The sequence below is a fragment of the Apodemus sylvaticus genome, chromosome 2 (assembly GCF_947179515.1).
Source record: "Apodemus sylvaticus chromosome 2, mApoSyl1.1, whole genome shotgun sequence".
Lineage (NCBI taxonomy): Eukaryota > Metazoa > Chordata > Mammalia > Rodentia > Muridae > Apodemus > Apodemus sylvaticus.
In genome coordinates, this window is record NC_067473.1 from 61,184,862 (window position 1) to 61,204,612 (window position 19,751).

General features: G+C 40.7%; 1 protein-coding gene across 3 annotated transcripts in view; it reads right to left on the minus strand.

Annotated features, from left to right (window-relative positions):
- The window catches only part of Dgki (diacylglycerol kinase iota), a 453,557-nt gene that overhangs the window by 154,263 nt on the left and 279,543 nt on the right, over positions 1 to 19,751 (minus strand). For all 3 annotated transcript variants that reach the window (XM_052173449.1, XM_052173448.1, XM_052173450.1), the window contains exons 18-20: positions 19,322 to 19,395; positions 17,732 to 17,843; positions 5,916 to 6,115 (exon numbers count right to left, since the gene is read on the minus strand). In XM_052173449.1, coding sequence (XP_052029409.1) covers positions 5,916 to 6,115; positions 17,732 to 17,843; positions 19,322 to 19,395 — 386 coding nt within the window. The remainder of the gene's footprint in view (positions 1 to 5,915; positions 6,116 to 17,731; positions 17,844 to 19,321; positions 19,396 to 19,751) is intronic.

Consider the following 19,751-nt stretch of genomic DNA (forward strand, 5'->3'; position numbering starts at 1 on the left):
CACTCAGAGAAACACTCAGAATCCAGACAGATGGAAGGCCACATGAGTTTAGAAGCCTGGCTGCATGAATTTGAATCTCATTCTATGACTTGTTAGTCTGTGACCTTGAACATGCATACGGGAGAAAGGGCACTATTCCAAATGCATAGCATCATCTTGAGAATTACATAGCAGATGCAAGGCACCTAGCATGGTAATGCTAATAAACACTGAAGCATAATAAATATTAGATAATACAATATGGAGCAAGGAATGAAGTACAAATCAGTGTTTAGTGCCAAAAATGCTAAAGAAAAAAATTCTAAAAATCCTATTTCCGTTTTATTTTATTTCACCATAAAATTAAAATACCCTGGAGTACATTGAGCATAAACCACTAATCATGCATAATAATAAATTTCTGCTAGCTCATGTGAGAGTTCATGGTCATTGACCATTGTATAACAGCTGTGACTCTTTGGCACAAAAATGAGCTCCACACATGTTAGGGCTATAAGCACTTCCTGAAATACATCTGTAATGGTATGGGTCTAACTGCCTTATCAGATTTTGAAAAACAATGATGCTTAGTGTAGGCTGTTACAGCAACCCACACAACCATGGGCCCTGAAGTATCTCATAAAAAGACCAAAGTTAAACGCATAGTGGGTGGGGACAGACAAAGCACCAAGAGCTCCTCTATCACTCTCCATTTCACATTTAAAAAAAATAGGGCATCTCTGAGTAGGTGGCTCCCTCATCTCAACAGCAGACCTGTGGAGGGAAAGGATGCTGTCGTCGGCAGTCTGCCCCTGAGGAGAAGTTGGGGAATGAGAGTCAAAACAGAATGGCACTGTACTCACATGGTGAAGGAGCCGGGGGGAGCAGACACTCGCCGCAGGTCCGCAGCTTGCACCTGATGGATGCTAGAGGCGGCAGGGAATGAGCAGCGAAGACAGAGTCAGCAGGACAGCGTGGACAAACAAGGAACAAGCCGGGGAGAAAAAGAGAGACACACAAAGTTTAAACAGAAATTAAATGAGCGCGTCACCAACAGCGATGAAAGAAAAATAAAAGGGAAATCAAGCCAGCCATGGAAATTCTCCAGAGAAGACGGTGATAGCAATGAAGCCAACAGGACACATGGAAGCGGCTAGTTCCAGGCAAGCCACATACCAGAGCGCGGGGCCAAAGCAGGAGGGTGGGCTGTGAGCACAGGACGAGTTGTTAATGGCGCCTTTGCTCCAGGACATTGAGGAGGACTCAAGGGCAGAGGCACAGGCTTCCACATCTGAGCCTGGAAAGCAGCACGCTGACCTCTCCCCGAGGAGGGGAGCCCATTTCATCCTTGTCATTGAGGTCCCATCAGAGAGCCATTTTGAAAAGAGGGGCTCAACAACCTTGAGCTTCCTTCAGCTAAACAGCAAAGGTTTGCTGAGAACCCCAGCAGTAGTTTTACCAAGATTCCTTTTCATCCCTCAGATGCCTTAATGTCCCTCATACTCCAGGTACAAACGTGAGACCATAAACATCTCCCCTTCATTCTTTTGCAATGAGAAGAGTCCGTAAATACTATTAGAAAATAGACTTTGTGCAATTTAACAAGCTGACCCCCAAACTCACTCTCACCCTGTCCCATTCCCCTCTTTTCTCTCATTTAAACTTCTCTGAGTGCAGAGCAGCAGTCCCCAGTTTCTCTACCTACTGGGGACATATATTCCCACAGAAGGTCACCCATGAGTTTACGCCAGTGTTCTGCCCATGTTATCTTCAAGGACTCTCTGTTGAAACCAATAGTACAAGTCTGTAGCCCAGGATGATGGAATCCAGTTGCCCAATCCAAAGTTAGCTAACTAGCACTCTTGCCTTTATTCAAAATGACAGTCTTTCATAATTGCTAACGAACCCAAGGGTACTAGCTGAAAACATCCCTCTTACACCAGTTATTTTAAACTTCCGATCACATTCAATGTGCTTCACAATACAGAACATAATGAAATACATCTGGCTTTTGGGGGGGGGCTAGGATATTAGGGGGAAAAAACCTAGACAAAAATCTCTATAACATTTTGTGTGGAAAATATTTATTAGACTCCATAGCCTGTGTAGATGCATATGCTCTAATAAAGTATCTTCCCTTGCCAATAACAGTTAGTGAACACATTTTATTTTATATATACTAATAAAATTGGTAAATATGTTTCCTTTCATAATAAATGTGGACAGAATGACTTCATGAAGGCCTACTACTCAGTAATCACTCATGGAGACTCCTGATTATTCATGTAATCATATCTAATTGGTTCAATATTTGTGTTGCACTTGCAGTAAAACATCCTCCAAACATATTCTATATGACCTCTATATTCGTGAGGTTTTACACAGTTATTCTGTTAATAGTTCCCAAGAAATGTAGCAGAAATAGAAGCATAATGAAGAACACTTGTGAGTCGCCTTTTCTGTGTGTTTATGTCTCAGAGACGATGCCAGCCAGGGACAGGGTACCCTGAGTGGAAAGGCCCAGGCCCTCCGCACAGAGCAGAGCAGACAGAGAAGCAAACAGATGAGGGATGCTCTAGGTGGACAGGTGATGTGGTGGAAACGGCACCAAGAGGTACAGTAGCCGCTAGGATCAGCTAGAGGACAGTGCTTGGTGGGCGTGATACATAGATTGGGTTCTGCACTGTGAGCAAGGCTGGCAGATGAAAGAAGAAAGGGGGACCCCTGTGAGAAGGAAATCCAGGGGCAGAAGAAGGATGATGATGGAGAAAGGCTGTAACTCCCCTGGGACAAAGGCGATCAGGAAGAAGACGGAAAATACCAAAACCATTCGTGAAGATAAGGAACAGGGAGATTCTAATTGGTATAGTTAAAAAGTCATCTTTCTAAAGAGGGCTAGCCTGGTAAACTGGGAAATGAATCAACTGTGAGCGCACATTAGCAGTCTCCCGATGAACAGGAAAGGTGGGTGCAGTAAGATAAACTGAAGCTGGTCTCAAGGAAAGTGCTAGCTAGACAGCTAGGCGTGGAAAAGTGGAGTGAGTAAGGCGGCTTCGGGGACAGAGAGCCTTGATGCACATGCACCTGGGTGAGGAACAGACTCATGGAGGAGAAGGAAACACAAAGGCAGCAGAGTTAAGGGTCTGGCTCTTGGTGTGTAATCTGAGCTTGCCACAAAACCTCATTAAGGAAAAACTGGCAATTACAGTGTTTGGGGAATAGTTTTTAGTTTTGGAAAAGAGCCAAGGCTGAAGTCACAGACCTGAGATTCAACATCCCAAAGAAAGAGCAGATGTGTGAGACACAGCAGCACTTAGGGGAAGAGGAAGAAGCAGTTATTCAGGGAACCAGAACATTAAAATAGCAAGTCTTCCCAGGTAACATGGATGAAAGAAGGCCAGTTCCTTAGATGAACCAAGCAGCTCCCATCCCTCTGTTGAGAACACATACACACATGCACACATAAATACAAAGAGTGGCACATGCACACACACAAAGGCCTGTGCCTTTGACATAAAAATTTTATGGCACAGGTATAGAAGAAGGTATGTCTTCTCCTTCTAGCAAGAAAATTTATACAGGCAAAGCAAGCAATAGAGGCAGTTTTAGTTTATTAAGTAAATAAATAGAAAAAGGAAGGAGGAAAAGGAAGGCAAGCAGAAAGGGAGACAGAGAAATAGGGGAGTAGCTTGACCTTTCAATATCTCTTCCATCACTCAATGATGGGCGAGTTTGAAAGAACCTCAAAGGAACAGAAAGTTAAAGAAAAAGTCTTAAAATCAAGGTTGACTTTAAACTTGAAACTCTACTTAGAAATACTAGGGAAGGTGTAAGATCTGAGAGAGAGAGAGAGAGAGAGAGAGAGAGAGAGAGAGAGAGAGAGAGAGAGAGAGAGAGAGAAAGAGAGAGAGAGAAAGAGAGAGAGAGAGAGAAGGGGGGAGAGAGATGTTTTATGATGATGTAGACATAATCTAACTACTATAGAAAAGAAAACAGATTAAGGAGAGGGAAAGCCAGGCTTAGTGAGCAAGTTTGACACGATAAACAGGTTTATTCCTTTTTCTTCAAAAACGTAGTATCCCTACTGATTTCTTTTAAATATAGTGGTGTATATTTTGTATATGTTTTCAATTTTTAATTCTTTTTTTAAAAATGTGAATAGTGTGCTCTGACTCCCATCAGATATGGTCTTCTGTGTCAAAAGAGGCTGATATGTTGGGAACTCTTCCCCAGGTAGAAAGTGTCAGAATTTTATTAGATGAGTCTGCTCTTGGACATCTGTACAAGTGAATGAAAGAAAAGTATCATAGGACACTCATGCCTGGAGGACAAAATACAACATTATATGTACTTATTTTGCATGTAAAGGACACCAAATGAATCCTAATCAACAGGATTACATATAGAAGACATATTCTTTCTTGACAGAGCATAAACATTGTCTGAAACTGAACATTCGAAGAGGTTTACTTCTCAAAAGGTCATGAGAGCATATTCTTCACTTGAGCAATAGTGACCTCATTGATCTTTATTCTGTCTTTTCCTACCAATGATCTACAAGTGACATGGGCCCCTTGGCCAATGTAAAAATTCATAGGTAGCTTTCTATTCATTGGTTCTTAGGTTCCTGCCAAACCAGTGTGTCATGATTTGACTAGCATATCTAGAAGAAATGTAAAGAACCACGTACAACTGTTGTCATCTCATCTCTTTTAATATATAATCTCAAGTTATGTCTTCAACCTAGAAGAAGGAAAAGGCGGCAAGGACAGAAAGCATCAGCAAATGAGCCAAGAGTTTTGCCAGCTGCAAAATGTAAATAAAGCAAGAACTGTCACCTCGGAGTGAGTGGAGTGAACGGAAGCTTGAGGAGACAACCGGGCGGGCCAATGTTCCAGGAAGTCCAGACTCCAAGAACAGAGGAAGCGGACTTCTCACGCCAGCCTCAAACTTAGAAGCGGATGGCAAAAGCCGAAGTGCCTGGAGAGTGCTGTCTGGTGCTCTTCCTGCGCATATGCTAGCACGGAGGGAGGTGACAGGAGCTATGGCACCTGCGTCATCAGTTATTTTGGGAATTTGTGCAGATTCTCACCTTGGCTTCATGAACACATGGCAAAGCATGCCCCTTCCCTGCAGGCACCGCCGGGAAGCCAGCCATTCAGTACAATCGGTAACCATGCACAACAGAAAGCAAACAGGAGGTGAGCCTTGGAGGCCCCTCACTGTGACAGAGAATGAGTGACCCGAGACCCTGAAGGGACCTTAGGCATAGAGGCATGATCTCTATAAGATACTCAAAAAAGTGACCCAAATCCTCTTCTCTCTTCTTCAAACCTGAGCAGACAGTTAAGTCACCAATTGAATAAAGTAGACTAGAAAATGAACATCTATCTTGTATTACCTAATCTTTATCGCCTTACCTTGAATCAGTTTATTAAAACACCTAAATAAAAAAAAAAGAAAGCAAATAGAGAGGAAGGGCTACTGGGTGTTTAAAAGTAGACACAGTGAGTTGAATTCAGAATGGACAGTACATGCTGCCTTGGAAGGCAAAACTGAGTTGATCATCAGAGACCACGGGACCCCAAATTGGAAAGGTGGGGAAGGACCACTCACTGACAGGCAGGGAAAAAATGCCTCTATAAACCGAACTAAATATTAAAACTAGTTCATCTGAACACAATATACCCCCAAATGATTAGCGAAGTAGAATCATCTATTTCACATATAGCAAAATTTACCAAAAAGCAGGTCAAATAGCTGTAAGATAAACAAGGTGAGATTGAATGTGTTCCCGTGAGAGCGGTCAAGGGCCTATGGCTCCGTCTTGACTTTTTCTCTCCTTTCTAACACAGTGAGGTCCCCAGAGCATGCGCATGCCCTGCCCTCTGCTTTCCAGTGTCCCCATGTCCCCAGGAAGGCAAGCACGGACTCACTCGTTGAGCAAAGGCATGGAGGTTCTCCGTTTGCTCTTCTGTACCATGTTGGCCTGATTCCTCAAGGAGATCCGAATCATGGCAGGTGCCAACCTACATGGCTCCCCGTCCACTTGCATGGGGATGGACTTGTACGTCAGAAGCATCACTTCCCGACACTGGTGCAGCCTTTCTCCATGGCCCCCAACTTGCAGGGCCGCCTGTCCAAGGAAGGGGAAGAGGAGCCGAGGATCAATGACTGATACTTCAGGAACCCATATCCAGATCTACTGCAGATAGCCAACAGCCTTTGATAACATCTGTAACACTCATTAGCCAATGAGAACTTAAAGACATCATAGCTACAAATTAATTCAATATGGAACGCTTCTGAGGAAGTGACTCAGGTACTCCCAGAGATAGCCAGTGTCCATTTTACACAGTATGAACGTAAATACAGCTGTGCCAGGAAAAAGATGAATACATGTTTATGTATCTTTCATGTTGAGGATTCATGCTATGCAGTGCATGTAGAGGTTGCTCTTCCTATGGGGCTGCAAACCCCTTCAGCTCCTTCAGTTCTTTCCCTAACTCCTCCATTGGGGGTCCACCTGCTCAGTCCAATGGCTGGATGCAAGCATCTGCATCTGTATTTGTCAGGTTCTGGCAGAGCCTCACAGAAGACAGCTATATCAGGCTCCTGTCAGCAAGCACTTCTTGGCATCAGCAATAGTATATGGGTTTGATGTCTGTATATGGGATGGATCCCCAGGTTGGGCAGTCTCTGGATGGCCTTTTCTTCAGTCTCTGTTCTACACTTTGTCCATATATTTCCTTTAGACTGTAGCAATTCTGGGTTAAAAATTTTGAGATGAGTGGGTGGCCCCATCCGTCAACCGGGGGACTTGCCTAACCTCTGGATATGGTCTCTACAGATTCTCCTTCCCCTTTGTTGGGTATTTTAGCCAATGCCATCCCTACTGGGAGCTCCTTGCTTTCCTATCATCTGGGTCTTTCTGGTGCCTACCCCCAGTTTGCCATCTCCTATTGCTACACAAGGGAGTTACTAACTCCATGAGAAGTGGGCCTGTTGCTGAGGCTGTTCCTGTGAGTCAGAGATAGAGATGACTTCTAGGGGAGGCTTAGCCACAAATGGGGAGACTCCTTAAAAAAGAGATGCTAAGTTAGTTAGCCATTACTGTGGCAAAATAGCTGGGATAATTGGCTTTTAATCAAAGGATTATTTTTGCTCACAATTTGAATCTGTGGTCACTTGGGTGTTATATTTAGGCCTAAACCAAGGCAGCACATTGTGGTATGGGCACATCATAGAAAAAGCAATAATAACAGAGGAGAGCTAGGGTCCTGATACTCCCTCAGAGATGTGATGCCAGTGGCCCAGCTTATTCCTACAAGGCTCCACTTCTTAAAGGTTCTCCCATCTCCTCCCAATAAAGCTATGGGCTGGAGACCAAACTTTCAGCACATCTGCCTTCAAAGGACATTCAAGAGCCAAACGGTAGTGCTCAGTGTGGTAGTGTAGGCCTGTACTAAAGAGTACTAAACTCAACTGTACTAAAGAGGAATGAGTACTGAAGAGGCTGAAGCTGGAGGCTAGAAGAGGATTCCAGGTCAGATTAGCTGTAGAGTAACATCTTCTTTGATAAAAAAGAAACAATAAAAACATGTCACCACCACCACCAAGATTTCAAACGATAGAAGATATGATAACTACTTTGCTTTTTCTTTCCGCTTGATACACACACACACACACACACACACACACACACACACACACACACACACACATATATATATCATTGTGTATGATATGGAGTATTATATTGATTATATTTTTCTACATGTACTGACAACTATTTCTAATGCCCTTGACTCAATAAATTATATTGTGAAATCCACAAGGTCATGTCTCCAGAAATATGAATGTAGTTTTCTCTATATATTTCTATTGTTTATTCCTGTCGGTATGCAGACACCAGTAATTTAATGACATGTTTTTAAAAAGTATTTTGATTTTTTTTGGTCTGGTAAGGATAGTGAAATAACCATTTTTCCTTTTTTTCTTCAATCACACTATTCTAATTACATTTGGGGTTTTGGTTTTCTAAATTAGTTACAGAATTGATTTCTTAAGTATAATAGCATTAGATGTGAGATTTTCAAGTTTCCAGAATGTCTTGAATAAAGTACTCTTCTTTATTTATTTTTTATCACTTTTATTTATTGAAAAAAATGTGAGTTTGAAGAGGTTTTTGGTAGAAAGACAAATGTTGTCCAAGTTATAGGCTGTACACTCAAGTATGAGGAAATGCAATTTTGAAATTGGTAAAGTATGTGCGTTGTCTTTTTTATTTTTATTATACTGATGTCAATTACTTGATGAGAATAGATAAAACACACACACACACACACACATGCACACCTTTTGTATTAATCTTGCATGAGGTCTGTCAAGATGGCTCAACAGATACAGGCACATGCTACCAATCCAGACAGTTCTATCAGGACCTACATGGTAGAAGGAGAATATCCATTCCCTTCTACCCCTGTCCCCTGACCTCCACATGCACTACATAGCATGAATCCTCAACATGAAAGATACATAAACATGTATTCATCTTTTTCCTGGCACAGCTGTATTTACTGTGTAAAATGGACACTGGCTATCTCTGGGAGTACCTGAGTCACTTCCTCAGAAGCGTTCCATATTGAATTAATTTGTAGCTATGATGTCTTTAAGTTCTTGTTGGCTAATGAGTGTTACAGATGTTATCAAAGGCTGTTGGCTATCCAGACCCCCCCCAAAGCTCCCAGGAACTAAACCATTGACCAAAGAGTACACGTGGAGGGACCCACGGCACCATCCACATATGTAGCAGAGAATGGCCTTATCTGGTATCACTGGGAGGGGAGGCCCTTGGTCCTCTGAAGACTCAATGCCCTAGTGCAGGGAAATGCCAGGGTGGTGAAGTGTGAGTGGGTGGGTGGGTGAGTGGTTGGGTGGGGAGCACCCTCAAAGAAGCAGGGGGAAAGGGTGTTGGATAGAGGGGTTTGGGAGGGGAAACTGGGAAAGGGGATAACATTTAAAATGTAAATAAATAAAATATCAAACAAACAACAAAATAAAGAATACTGACTTCTGCTTTACAACCCTCATGACAAAGCCAATCAAACGCCTTCTTGGATTGTCATGTCTCTCTCCAAAGTTGCATCACTTATTTTATGTCCTCGGTCCCTTAGGACTAATATTACCATCTAGAGCCACTCATTCTAGCACCAGAAGTGACAGGGACTTTGTCTACTTGATGACTGATGAATCTACAGGCTGTCTGCTTTTCAGTTCCTTTGACATCCTCTCATTCACCTTCTGTACTTCAATAGCCTCAGTAAAACCAGCTCATAAGGGTTCCTCCAGCTCCGACACACGATGCCAGTCAAAAAGGAAGAAATTCTACCTAGATAATTCGTGGCACTATGACTGGTTAGTTCACAATGTCCCACACAAGCTTCTGCAATCATTCTCTCTCCATAGAGTAATATCATTAATTTTTATTGCTTTCTCCCCAGGTCATCAAGAATTAAACTCTGAATACCAGTGTGCTACAAAGTCTCACTGGCTGCTGTTAGTAAGCCTAAGTAGCAATTGCAGCAGTAATACTTCCCCAGTGAGTTGTCCACATAATTAACTACTCACAGAGAAACTGATCCTACGTCCATCTCCTCAACTGTGCCTGGTCTGGGTTTACTTCTATGATCCTCTTCTAAACTAGTAGTTTATGATTCTAGATTATGCCTAAAATTCAACAATATCATGTTCTTAAATACAACCTCATCCCATCTAGAATTATCACTCTTCATTTCTCTGCATCTACCATAAAATTAATGTTCAGTCAGTCACTGTCAAATTAAAGTAGGACAGTTTAAGAAAGGAAGGGAGTTTGAAAACCCTCCTCCTAGTTATGTCATAAGAGGTCTAAAATTCACTAAAAATTTTACCTATCGTGTGTTTACAAATTCCCTCTTAATGACAAGATAAGGACTGAAAGATCTAGGTACCCTTTCTCACTGAGAGGACTTGCATGTATATGCTGTTTTTATCTCTGTTCAATGGGCACAGATTCTACGTAGTACCAACATAATATCATGACAGGAAAAAAAAAGGAAGAAAAATTCCTGATAGATTCCATAGCCTTTAAAAACACACTAACCTGAGGCTCTATGGCACAATTTAGGGGAAAATCTCTATGCTTTAAAGCTACTTAAAGAAATAAGCTTAATTTTAAAGTCTGTAATATCCTGAAAGTTAAAATAGTGAGAGTCAACAATATATCCTGAGAAATGTGATAAGACAGATCTGTATAAATCTGGAAAGAAACACATTCCTACTGATATTTTTAACTTCCAACTTTTTAGTATTCATCATTTATATTAGACACATTTTGTAACTTGTAAAGAAAGAACTAAAAAAGGAAATGTTAAAACAATATGTACTAGCTAACAATAAACCATAATTTAGATTATATTCAGTGAACCATCTAATGAGTAGATAATCAATGGATCCTGACACATAAAGAAACCATGACCCATACGGAAGGAAACAATGAAATTATCTGACAGTAAAGCTTAGTAGCAACCTGGATCCTGCAGAAAGAAATGGGTTGCTGAAGATGGAAACAGATCGATAGAGATTACTGATCTCAGCAACACAGGCAGGAATAGTTCATGTTATTCCACCATCTGTGGGAGAGTAATTAGCAAACTCTTTAACTGAACACATAGGGAAGGATAAGAGAGCAGAGAGTACATGGATAAAAATCAACTTTCAGATTCATAAAAATCAATGAAACTAAAACACACTAAACACAAGGAACATCAGTGCAGTGTGCAGAGAAAAGCCTGTGCCGCCATCACCAAAGGATGCCTGTGTTCTAACCCATCAAAACCATGAATCCCATGCACAGCAGAAATGCATTTTCCAATGTAAGTAAACAAAGGCTGAGAAGGAAGAGCAATTGCTCTGGGACCTGAGAGTAGACAGAATATAATCACAAAGGCCACTCTATGGTGGGGAGAGGGAGGGAGGAAAGAAGGTGAGAGGACAGAGGCAGAGAGGCAACATAAGGACACAAAGCAATGCAAAAAGAGCACAAATGCCCCGCTTCTCTACAGAGCCTTAGACTTATACATAAATGTATACAGAACACCTTCATATTGTCTAAAGCCACTGTCTGTGGGACAGTCTGTGTCTTTACAGTTGCGCTGAGATGGGAAGTCACTGCCTTCATATCCACAGGCGACCCCAGCAAGCTCCAATGGATTGTTCCAATCTAATGGTCACACAGATGCCCTGGTTAAACTAAATGGCTCACAAAACAAGCCAAAGGTCACAAATATGTAACGGGAACAGGTAGAATTGGGGAGTGGGTTTGACAGTGATAGGGATGGAAAGGAGATAAGAACGGTGCAGGTGTAGGGGGAGACGAATCCATACGTGCAGTTGGCTAGGAACAAGACTACTGTGGAGGCAGATTAAACAGGACAGGGTGCACTGACAAACAAGTGGAAGGAAGAAAATGAGATTCAAGGAAAGACCCAGGGCAACCCTACAGAAGGTGGAGTAACAATACTATTCTTGTCATTTGTGTTGTATAGTGAGCTGTTAACCACTTGTTGCAAAGTTCAGCCTCACAAGACACACCTAATTCCTTTATAAATTTATTGTGTTCCCATTACCTCTCTTAACTGTATAGTTTCACACCTCAATCAGCTCTTACTACTCTGCCTATTTCTATTGTGTCTGTAAATACTAAAGAAAGTAGTTTTATAATTCTTACTAAGAATTCTAAAAACATTTATGACATTGAATCAATACTCTCTTCCTTGGAGATCTGTCAAAACAACTTGAACTCACAGAGTGTACATACAACATTAATCAGAGTTATTTATGACACCAAGCATCAGAAACATGAAAGCTTCATAAAAAAGAATGATTATTATTTAAATTGTGATGTGCTTATATAATGAAGCCCAGGTTGTCATTCGTAGGATGCTTCTTCGAAGCTGAATGCCAAGAGAGCCACCCTGCTATGGAGCACAAGGCCTGCCGCCATGCTGATGTAATGGTGTGTGAAACTCTGTGTGAATTTCCTGTTGCTTTGTTATGACAAACCCTGGGAAAGAAGGTATCAATTCAATGACATAAAAAAAAAAAACCTCTTAGTAAAAAAATTATAAAACCACTTTTTAAACTTTATGTGTGTTTTCAAACATAAAAACCGAAGTCACCAGGAGGAAAGGCATCAGAAAGTGGAATGTGAGTATCTCTCTGTAGGTGTTCCCGCGAGATGTTTAGCTTTCGCTTCAGTTTTTACATTTATGTGTGTTATAAAATTGGCATTTCATTTTCTAAAAAGCAAAAGAGATCACATTATGCAGAAGTATAAAACCTCAGCCCTTGGGAATCGCTCTGGGCTTTATACTTCCCCTCCCCTAGACTGACCAGCCCTTTCCTTTGCCTTGCTCATCCAGAAATGTAAAAGAACTTACACATTTTAATTTCAATTAACAGAGAGATCAATGTGCTTTCTTCAAAGTTGAGGAGCCTGAATTGCTAATGAGGGTCCCACTTCCTCCATGCGAATCATGCTTTGAACTGTCTTGAAAAGTTTTAAATTACTTAGAAACAGACTCAACATGAAAGGCCCTTCCTGGCCATAATAACAAAAAATTGTGGCAGAAACAAATACAAGTTACAATGCCTGATTATGGGCTCCATGAAACCCAAGAAGGCAATCAGGATACTTGGTACCCAGTGAGCGGGCATCTTAATTAGCAGGAAAGCAAACTACAGAAGGAGTCAATTGAAGACTTCGCTTTGAAGTTTGCAATTACAAGATAAACATTCTAAAAGACATAGGTTTCCCCCCCACCCCATTCCAGTAATTCAGTTTAAAAATCTCCTTTCAAGAATCAGTCTGAGCTTCCTCTTCTTTGGGTGTTCTTAAATTATAAGCAATGTACAAAAATATTTATGAGTTTATTGCATAACCTTAAAAATAGGCAGCCTTTAATGATTTCAGACATGTCAATTTCTAAGAAAAAAGATAATTTGCTGCAAGAAAGCTTGACCTAGTAGTTAAGGTTTTATATTATATGGAAGTCATTTTAAGTATATACTTAAAAACAGCAATTTTAAGTACTTATACCATTCTGTTTAGACATTCATCTCAAGCGCATGCTTATAATTTTACATAATTTACCTTCTTGGAAATATAATCAATAGAATACCCTCAGTGAATTGAAGCTAAACGACTAAACAGAAAAAAATCTTTCATACCAAATGAAGAAAAGCAATACTTTACCATTGGATAGAGTTATATGAATATGAATATTTAGAAATACTTAGCCAGGGTTATTTACAGAACACATAATGTTCAAAAGTATACAGCTCTTAATTGTATACTTAAATAGTGAAACAGAGTTAACTCTGTTTTTCTAAGGCAGGATTTTCTGCCCTGGGAACAACTGCAGTCACAAAAATTGGAGATTGTATCACACAATCGACACTATCCATTGAGACTTTGTACTGTTCATATTGTGCGAAATTATAAGGAAATTATAGTTGTCATGACTTTAGGTTCCATTCCCTCTTTACCAAATCCCATATATTATTTTTCTCCCCTCCTCACCCCAGTGAGCCAAAGGTCAGCAGAGAGGGGACAGCAGACCCTCCACTGCCATCTCTCTAACCTACGGAGATCCCCTGACTTCCAATCATGGATTTTCAGTTGTTCACTTTTAAGTACATGCTGACTTCTTAGGTAGATTTCAGAGCTCAGCTCTTGCACAATGCTCTTACATTTCCTACCTCCTTTAATGGATTCATCCTTTGACCAACTGTCTGCAGTAAAGTCTAGGATTCTTTAATGCTTTTCTAATGTTCACAATGGGCCACAACATCCAAACACCTCTGTAACTCACCAGGCCCTTTCATCTTCTTACCTCACCTTTGCCCATCCACTTGGACATCAATGCCAATTTGTTGATTTGTCTAAGAAGCCCCAGGGGTAGAGATTCAGGCCACATCAGGTTGGAGTCTGGCACAAGTCTCATCATGCCTGACCCTCTTGCAACTTCATCCCCATCAACAGCTTGAAGGTCTGTTTCTGCCCCACCTCTTTCCAGGACTGTAGTTTTATTACTTGTAGAGTCAACTTAAGCCACTACTTGTAGCTCATCAAGGACATGTGCCCTCAGGCTGCTTGCTCTGATAGGCCACTACACTCTAGAGACACCTACCTACCTTGGGAATAATTAGGGACAGCACCACCCAACAGGCACCCTTGTTTTTGGTATTTCTAGTGTTTCCCGGCTCTCTCCTGACATTTATTGTTTTCTCCTTGGTCTTGGCCCTGTGAGTACCTCCAAGACAGGGCTCTTGTTTGCCTCATTCCTTAACCAGGTCTACATAGTTGGCTGTCATTTATGGGCACACCCACATACGAGTTCACTATTTAGAAATGACACTGATTGGAAACAGACATGTATGAAGTATTACTTTGAATTTGCAAAATTGCTACCAATTAGAGGTGTCCACTTCCTAACTGCTTCATGTTTTTTTATGTTCCAACTCCAGAAGTTGCGAAGTTATACAATAGCATACCCATGTCTGTCTGTCTCTGTCTCTCTCTTCGTGTGTGTGTGTGTGTGTGTGTGTGTGTGTGTGCAGTTTTATGTTTGTGTGTGTGTGTATGTGTGACATGGAGAACAGATCTAGATACTGGGTGTCTTCTTCTCTCACTCCCTACCTAGGCTTCATCCATTTGTACCAAACAGCTTACAGCAAGTCTCCTGTATCTGCTTCCTTTGCACCAGAATTACAGGTACATGTTAGCACATCAAACATTTCACATAGGTACTGGGGATCTGAACTCTGGTCCTTAGGCTTATATGTTGATCCCTTTCCCTCCTGAGTCATCTCTCCAGGCTCCTACTGTCCTTGACTCACCGCAAATTCAGAAGCCCAACCAAACCCAAGGAGAAGACCACAGACCCAAATTCATGATGGGATGCGTGTCTGAAAAGTTCAAGGCCATTTTAAATGTACTCTCTATCTGAGGTTGCCCGTGAGCCAACTTGTTAACTTGAAAATAAATAATGAAAATAAGAATCAGCCACCATGCAAAAGTGCACGACTAAGTGACCAAATAGAAGGTGAAAGGGAGTCTCTCCTTGAAACATTCCAGGAACATTGATAGACATAGACCAGAACTAGTGGTGCGGACATTTTGCAAAACTCAATTATTGTTGGATCCAGTCAATAAGCATCAGCATCCATTAATGCTACAGAAGACATTGAACCACATACTATCCCTTTCTCAAAGAAAAATATGGCCAACAAAGTAGATTTGGGGTTTTACTCCCTGTTCCCTCTGTTTCCTGTGTAGAGATAAAAAATGTCGTCAGTCAGTTTCCTGTTTCCACTGACACACTGTGCCTTCTGTGCTGCAATTGACTCTGTCACTCAGAGTCAAAATAAACTCTTCCTTAAGTTGCTTTTGGTCATGGAATTTTAAGACAGCAGTAGGAAAGCATCAAATATACCAGCTAAGAGTTTAAACCTTATCTTGAACACAGTGAGGACATATGGAAAATTCTCTTTGGCTACTCAGGCCCACATTTCTCAGATGATTCCTGATCCCTTCCAACTCATGGGCAGCATGAGGAAGCTGTGGTACATGGTAACTACTCAATCAACTTTCACTGGATCAAGGTATAAATATGTGAGAAAAAAACACAAGACTGTAGGTGGATGTGTTGAGGGGTGTCTATTAAACACCAGTACAGCTTTGTTACCTCCAGTCATTTTCCCCTGCACATATGGTTTCTGAATTTAAGCCTGTTTTTTCCTGTCTAATACCTTAGAAAGCTTTGGTGATAAAGAATGCTCTAAGACAGTCAACTATTTAGAGTAAATGCTGATGAAAAGGACAGTCTCACCTTTAGAGACGCCATCAATTGAAATGGCACAGATTCTTGCCATAACCGCAATAGGTTATTGTGTTCAAGTGTTTTGATGTGAGGTTATGGAGGAAAAAACCATTGTCATTCACAAGGGAGGCAAAATGAGATCTACGTTAATTGTCAATTTGACAATCTATAATCACCTAGCAGACAGATTTCTGGGCGTTCCAGTGGGACAGTTATCCTAAGATTACATTAACTGAGGTAGGAAGATCTTTCAGTGGCCTGTGGCAGCATTCCTGGGCTAGGATCCTGGACTATGAGGAGCAGCGTGCATTTACTTCTGCCTGCTTTCTAATGCCTTTACTCTTGCACTATGAGCCGAAACACTTTCCCCCTGGACTTTAATGCTGTTTTATCACAGCAACAGGAAAAGAAACTAAGACAGAAATGCTTCTGTTTATTAAGGAAGAAACACACTTTCTGACCTTTTATGGATAGGGGCTAGCACAGCCCAGTTACAATGGAGGCTTTTGATTAGTACGAACTATGAGTTTATATAATAATTTATATAAGTAGTTTTTATAATTCTTAATTGGTCACACCTAGTTGAATAGCTTGAAAACTGTTTGAAGTGTACTTATACATTGTAGAAATGTACTATAATTTTTAAAAGGATATATTTATTACAATACAGTGTTCTGCCTGCCAGAAGTTGGTGTCAGATCTCATTATAGATGGTTGTGAGCCACCATGTGTGTGTTGGGAATTGAACTTAGGACTTCTGGACTAGCAGACAGTACTCTTAACCTCCGAGCAATCTCTCCAGCCCCCTCAGTTTTTAATATACACACACACACTATTAAAGTATGAAGTGATGTGTATACTGTGGCAACTGTAGTTCTAAGGTAGCCATATGGCCTCTTTTCCCATTTATAAGTATTTTGTGATAATCCATACATTCATCTCATGGTATGTGAACAAGATGAAATTGAATATAAATAGCCAGTTTTTTGTTAAATATTCATTTCCTCAGTGAAGCAAGAAAAGCATCAATCAAGTCCTGTGGTTTGTGTTAATGCTGCACTGTCTCTGTGCCAAAATGGCTTCCTAAGCACAAACTGTTTTATTTCCTAGGAAGTAAAACAATCAAATGAAACTGATTTATTTTTGAAGTTCAGATTAATATGAATAAATTTTCAAACATAATGACACATTCGTGCTTATCCCAACCCAATCTGTACTATGTAGATTTTATAAATTAGTAAACCAAGAGAAAAGAAACTTTCATAATAAAAGGTTTTTTCATACAACATATTCTGATCACAGTTTCTCCTACCTAGTTCCTCCCAGATCCCCCTACCTCTCCACCCATGCAAACCCATACCCGTTCTTTCTCTGCCTCATTTAAAACAAACAAATATCTAAAACCACTAAAAAATTATACACACACACACACACACACACACACACACACACACACACATGGACAAAACAATGAAACAAGGCCAAAGAAAATGCACAAGAAACAAATACAGACACAGAGAAACATACATTCACAAAGAGAAATCCTATAGAAACACAAAATTGGAAATCATAATATTCAAGAAGAGACTTATAAGGTAAAAAGGGAAATGCCCAGACAAAGCATTATGAAACAAAAATCCTGCACAAGTGCCATTGAGTTCATTTTATGCTGGCTGTCTACTGCTGGGCGTGGGGCCTGCCCTTAAATGTGGTTTGTGCACCCAGTCAGACTTAGTTGGAGAAAACTAATTTTTCCTTTGTGAACAATTAAAGTCTATTTGTGGCTTATACACAAGGGTTTTCAATAAAATTGAGATATTGCTCACCAAAGAGGCCATAGTGAATCCAATGACTTCAATGTAGCCATCATCATGACGCTGGGGTTCAAAGTCATGATGGTCTCCGGGGTTTCCCCAAGGCATTGTGCCAGCACAATATCTGCAAACAAGGTCAAAAACAGTCAAAGCCACTTCAGTCTGCTCCTGATTAGCACTGGGAAGTAACTTAGCATTAATGCATGCGTGCACTGAGGTCTTCATGGTATGCTCATGACTACATAGGAGGGGGTTGTGCTTCTGTGTCAGTTTATAAGTAACCTTTTGAAAATGACTTCTAGTGAGACTTGATGCTTTTCAAATATAAGAACAGTTGTTGCTCTAGATATATACCTTCAAGTGTGAAAAAATAAAGTTATTGTTTCCAGAATATAATAACCTTGCAAAAATAAACCACAATTTAACAAGAAAAGCATAGTGTGGTACCTATCTATCCCATCATTCCTCACTCCAGGTTTCATGTTGTCTACAACATATTATGAATTATCTTTAATAATTTCATAATTTTCTTAAATAAACAGAAATTCATGCTAGTATAAGAAAGAACATGAGTTAAGATGGCAGCATTTATCTTGACATAAAGTAAGACAAGAAATTCTCACAGAGGAAAAATGAATGAAATTTGCTTCAAATAAATAAAAGATAAGAAACAAAATATGCTAGACATAGTGGTATATACCTTCTCTCCTGATATACAAGAGGCTATGATAGAACTGTGAAATAAAAAGGAAGGACTAAATAAAATTATAAAACTAGCATATACGTATACTAGCATATACATATAGGAAGAGAAGGAGTAAAGAAGAAAACTGCTCAGTGGGCATGACCAGCTAGTATTCTGCAAATCTGTAAGCCGCCTACTAAAACCACACTGACCTGTGCCCCTGAAAAAAACGCTTGGACCTTAGTGTACCGAGCACTTCCAAGAGCCACCTGGAGACTGATAGGTTTCCCTAGACATAAATTTACATAGATCTCTCATTTTCCTTAAGTCCACCCAAGGTCAGCTTATTTGTCCGAGTTTGTTGGTAGCAAGCAATGAGGGAATACAGGCCCATGTCTTCCAAAGCATTGACTTGGGAACCTGCAATTCAACCTTATGCCCCTGAAGTTTAAAAAATAGTCCTAAGTACTCCTTTATCCTTGTGCATAATTGTTCTAAAGAATACTGAAACCCTGTCTATACCATGTCTCCTTGCTACACCATGCCTCTCCAATGGATTCTAGCATCTGGCAGAGAAACCCATACTCATCAGGCTGGATGTGATCCTAACAGCTTCTGAGACACTGAAAGAACTCTACTTACATCTGCTTCCCTTGAGGCTGTGAGGTGGGTGTGGGGCAGTAATGAGAACTTAATGAAAATGTTTGAGAAAACAGCCTGAGTCTCTCAAGGATAAGAGAATATAGATAATGAAGTCTACATCACAGGCAAAACAACCTGCCACAGGGAACAAGCCGAGAAGGAGAAACTAAGGGATTCACTAAACTAAGGGATGCCATGGGTTGTAGCCGAGATGCTTCACTTCTGCATTCAGATGTCAGTCATCGCACAAAGGCAACGGCATGAGAAGAGCTTACCTGGGAATATTTAAAAATACTATACACTGGAACTTCAGGTCCTGGATCTTTGGGGTGAGATCTGTCCCATCACACTGTAGCAACCAAAGCAGAGAAAGGGAGTCATCTGAAGCAGTTATGAGTCTGAGTCCCATCCAAGAGACCGAGGCCGACAACAATACAGAACATGGAATTCTCTCCCCGTGCCCCTGAGTGAATGCCAGTTACTAGGATAGAAATCTCTGGTGAGCCTGACTGGAGAAGAGGCATGGCTGAACTTCAGTTTTGATCTGATCCAATAAAAAATAAAACTTCCGTTTGACCAAGATAAATTTTCTCTGCTCTAATATTCAAGGCAGATACTGTCATTCATTGCTTAGAACTATGTGATATTTAGACAAACGGTGCAAACATTGAAAGACTACACACACTTCAAAGATGAAGTCTTGGG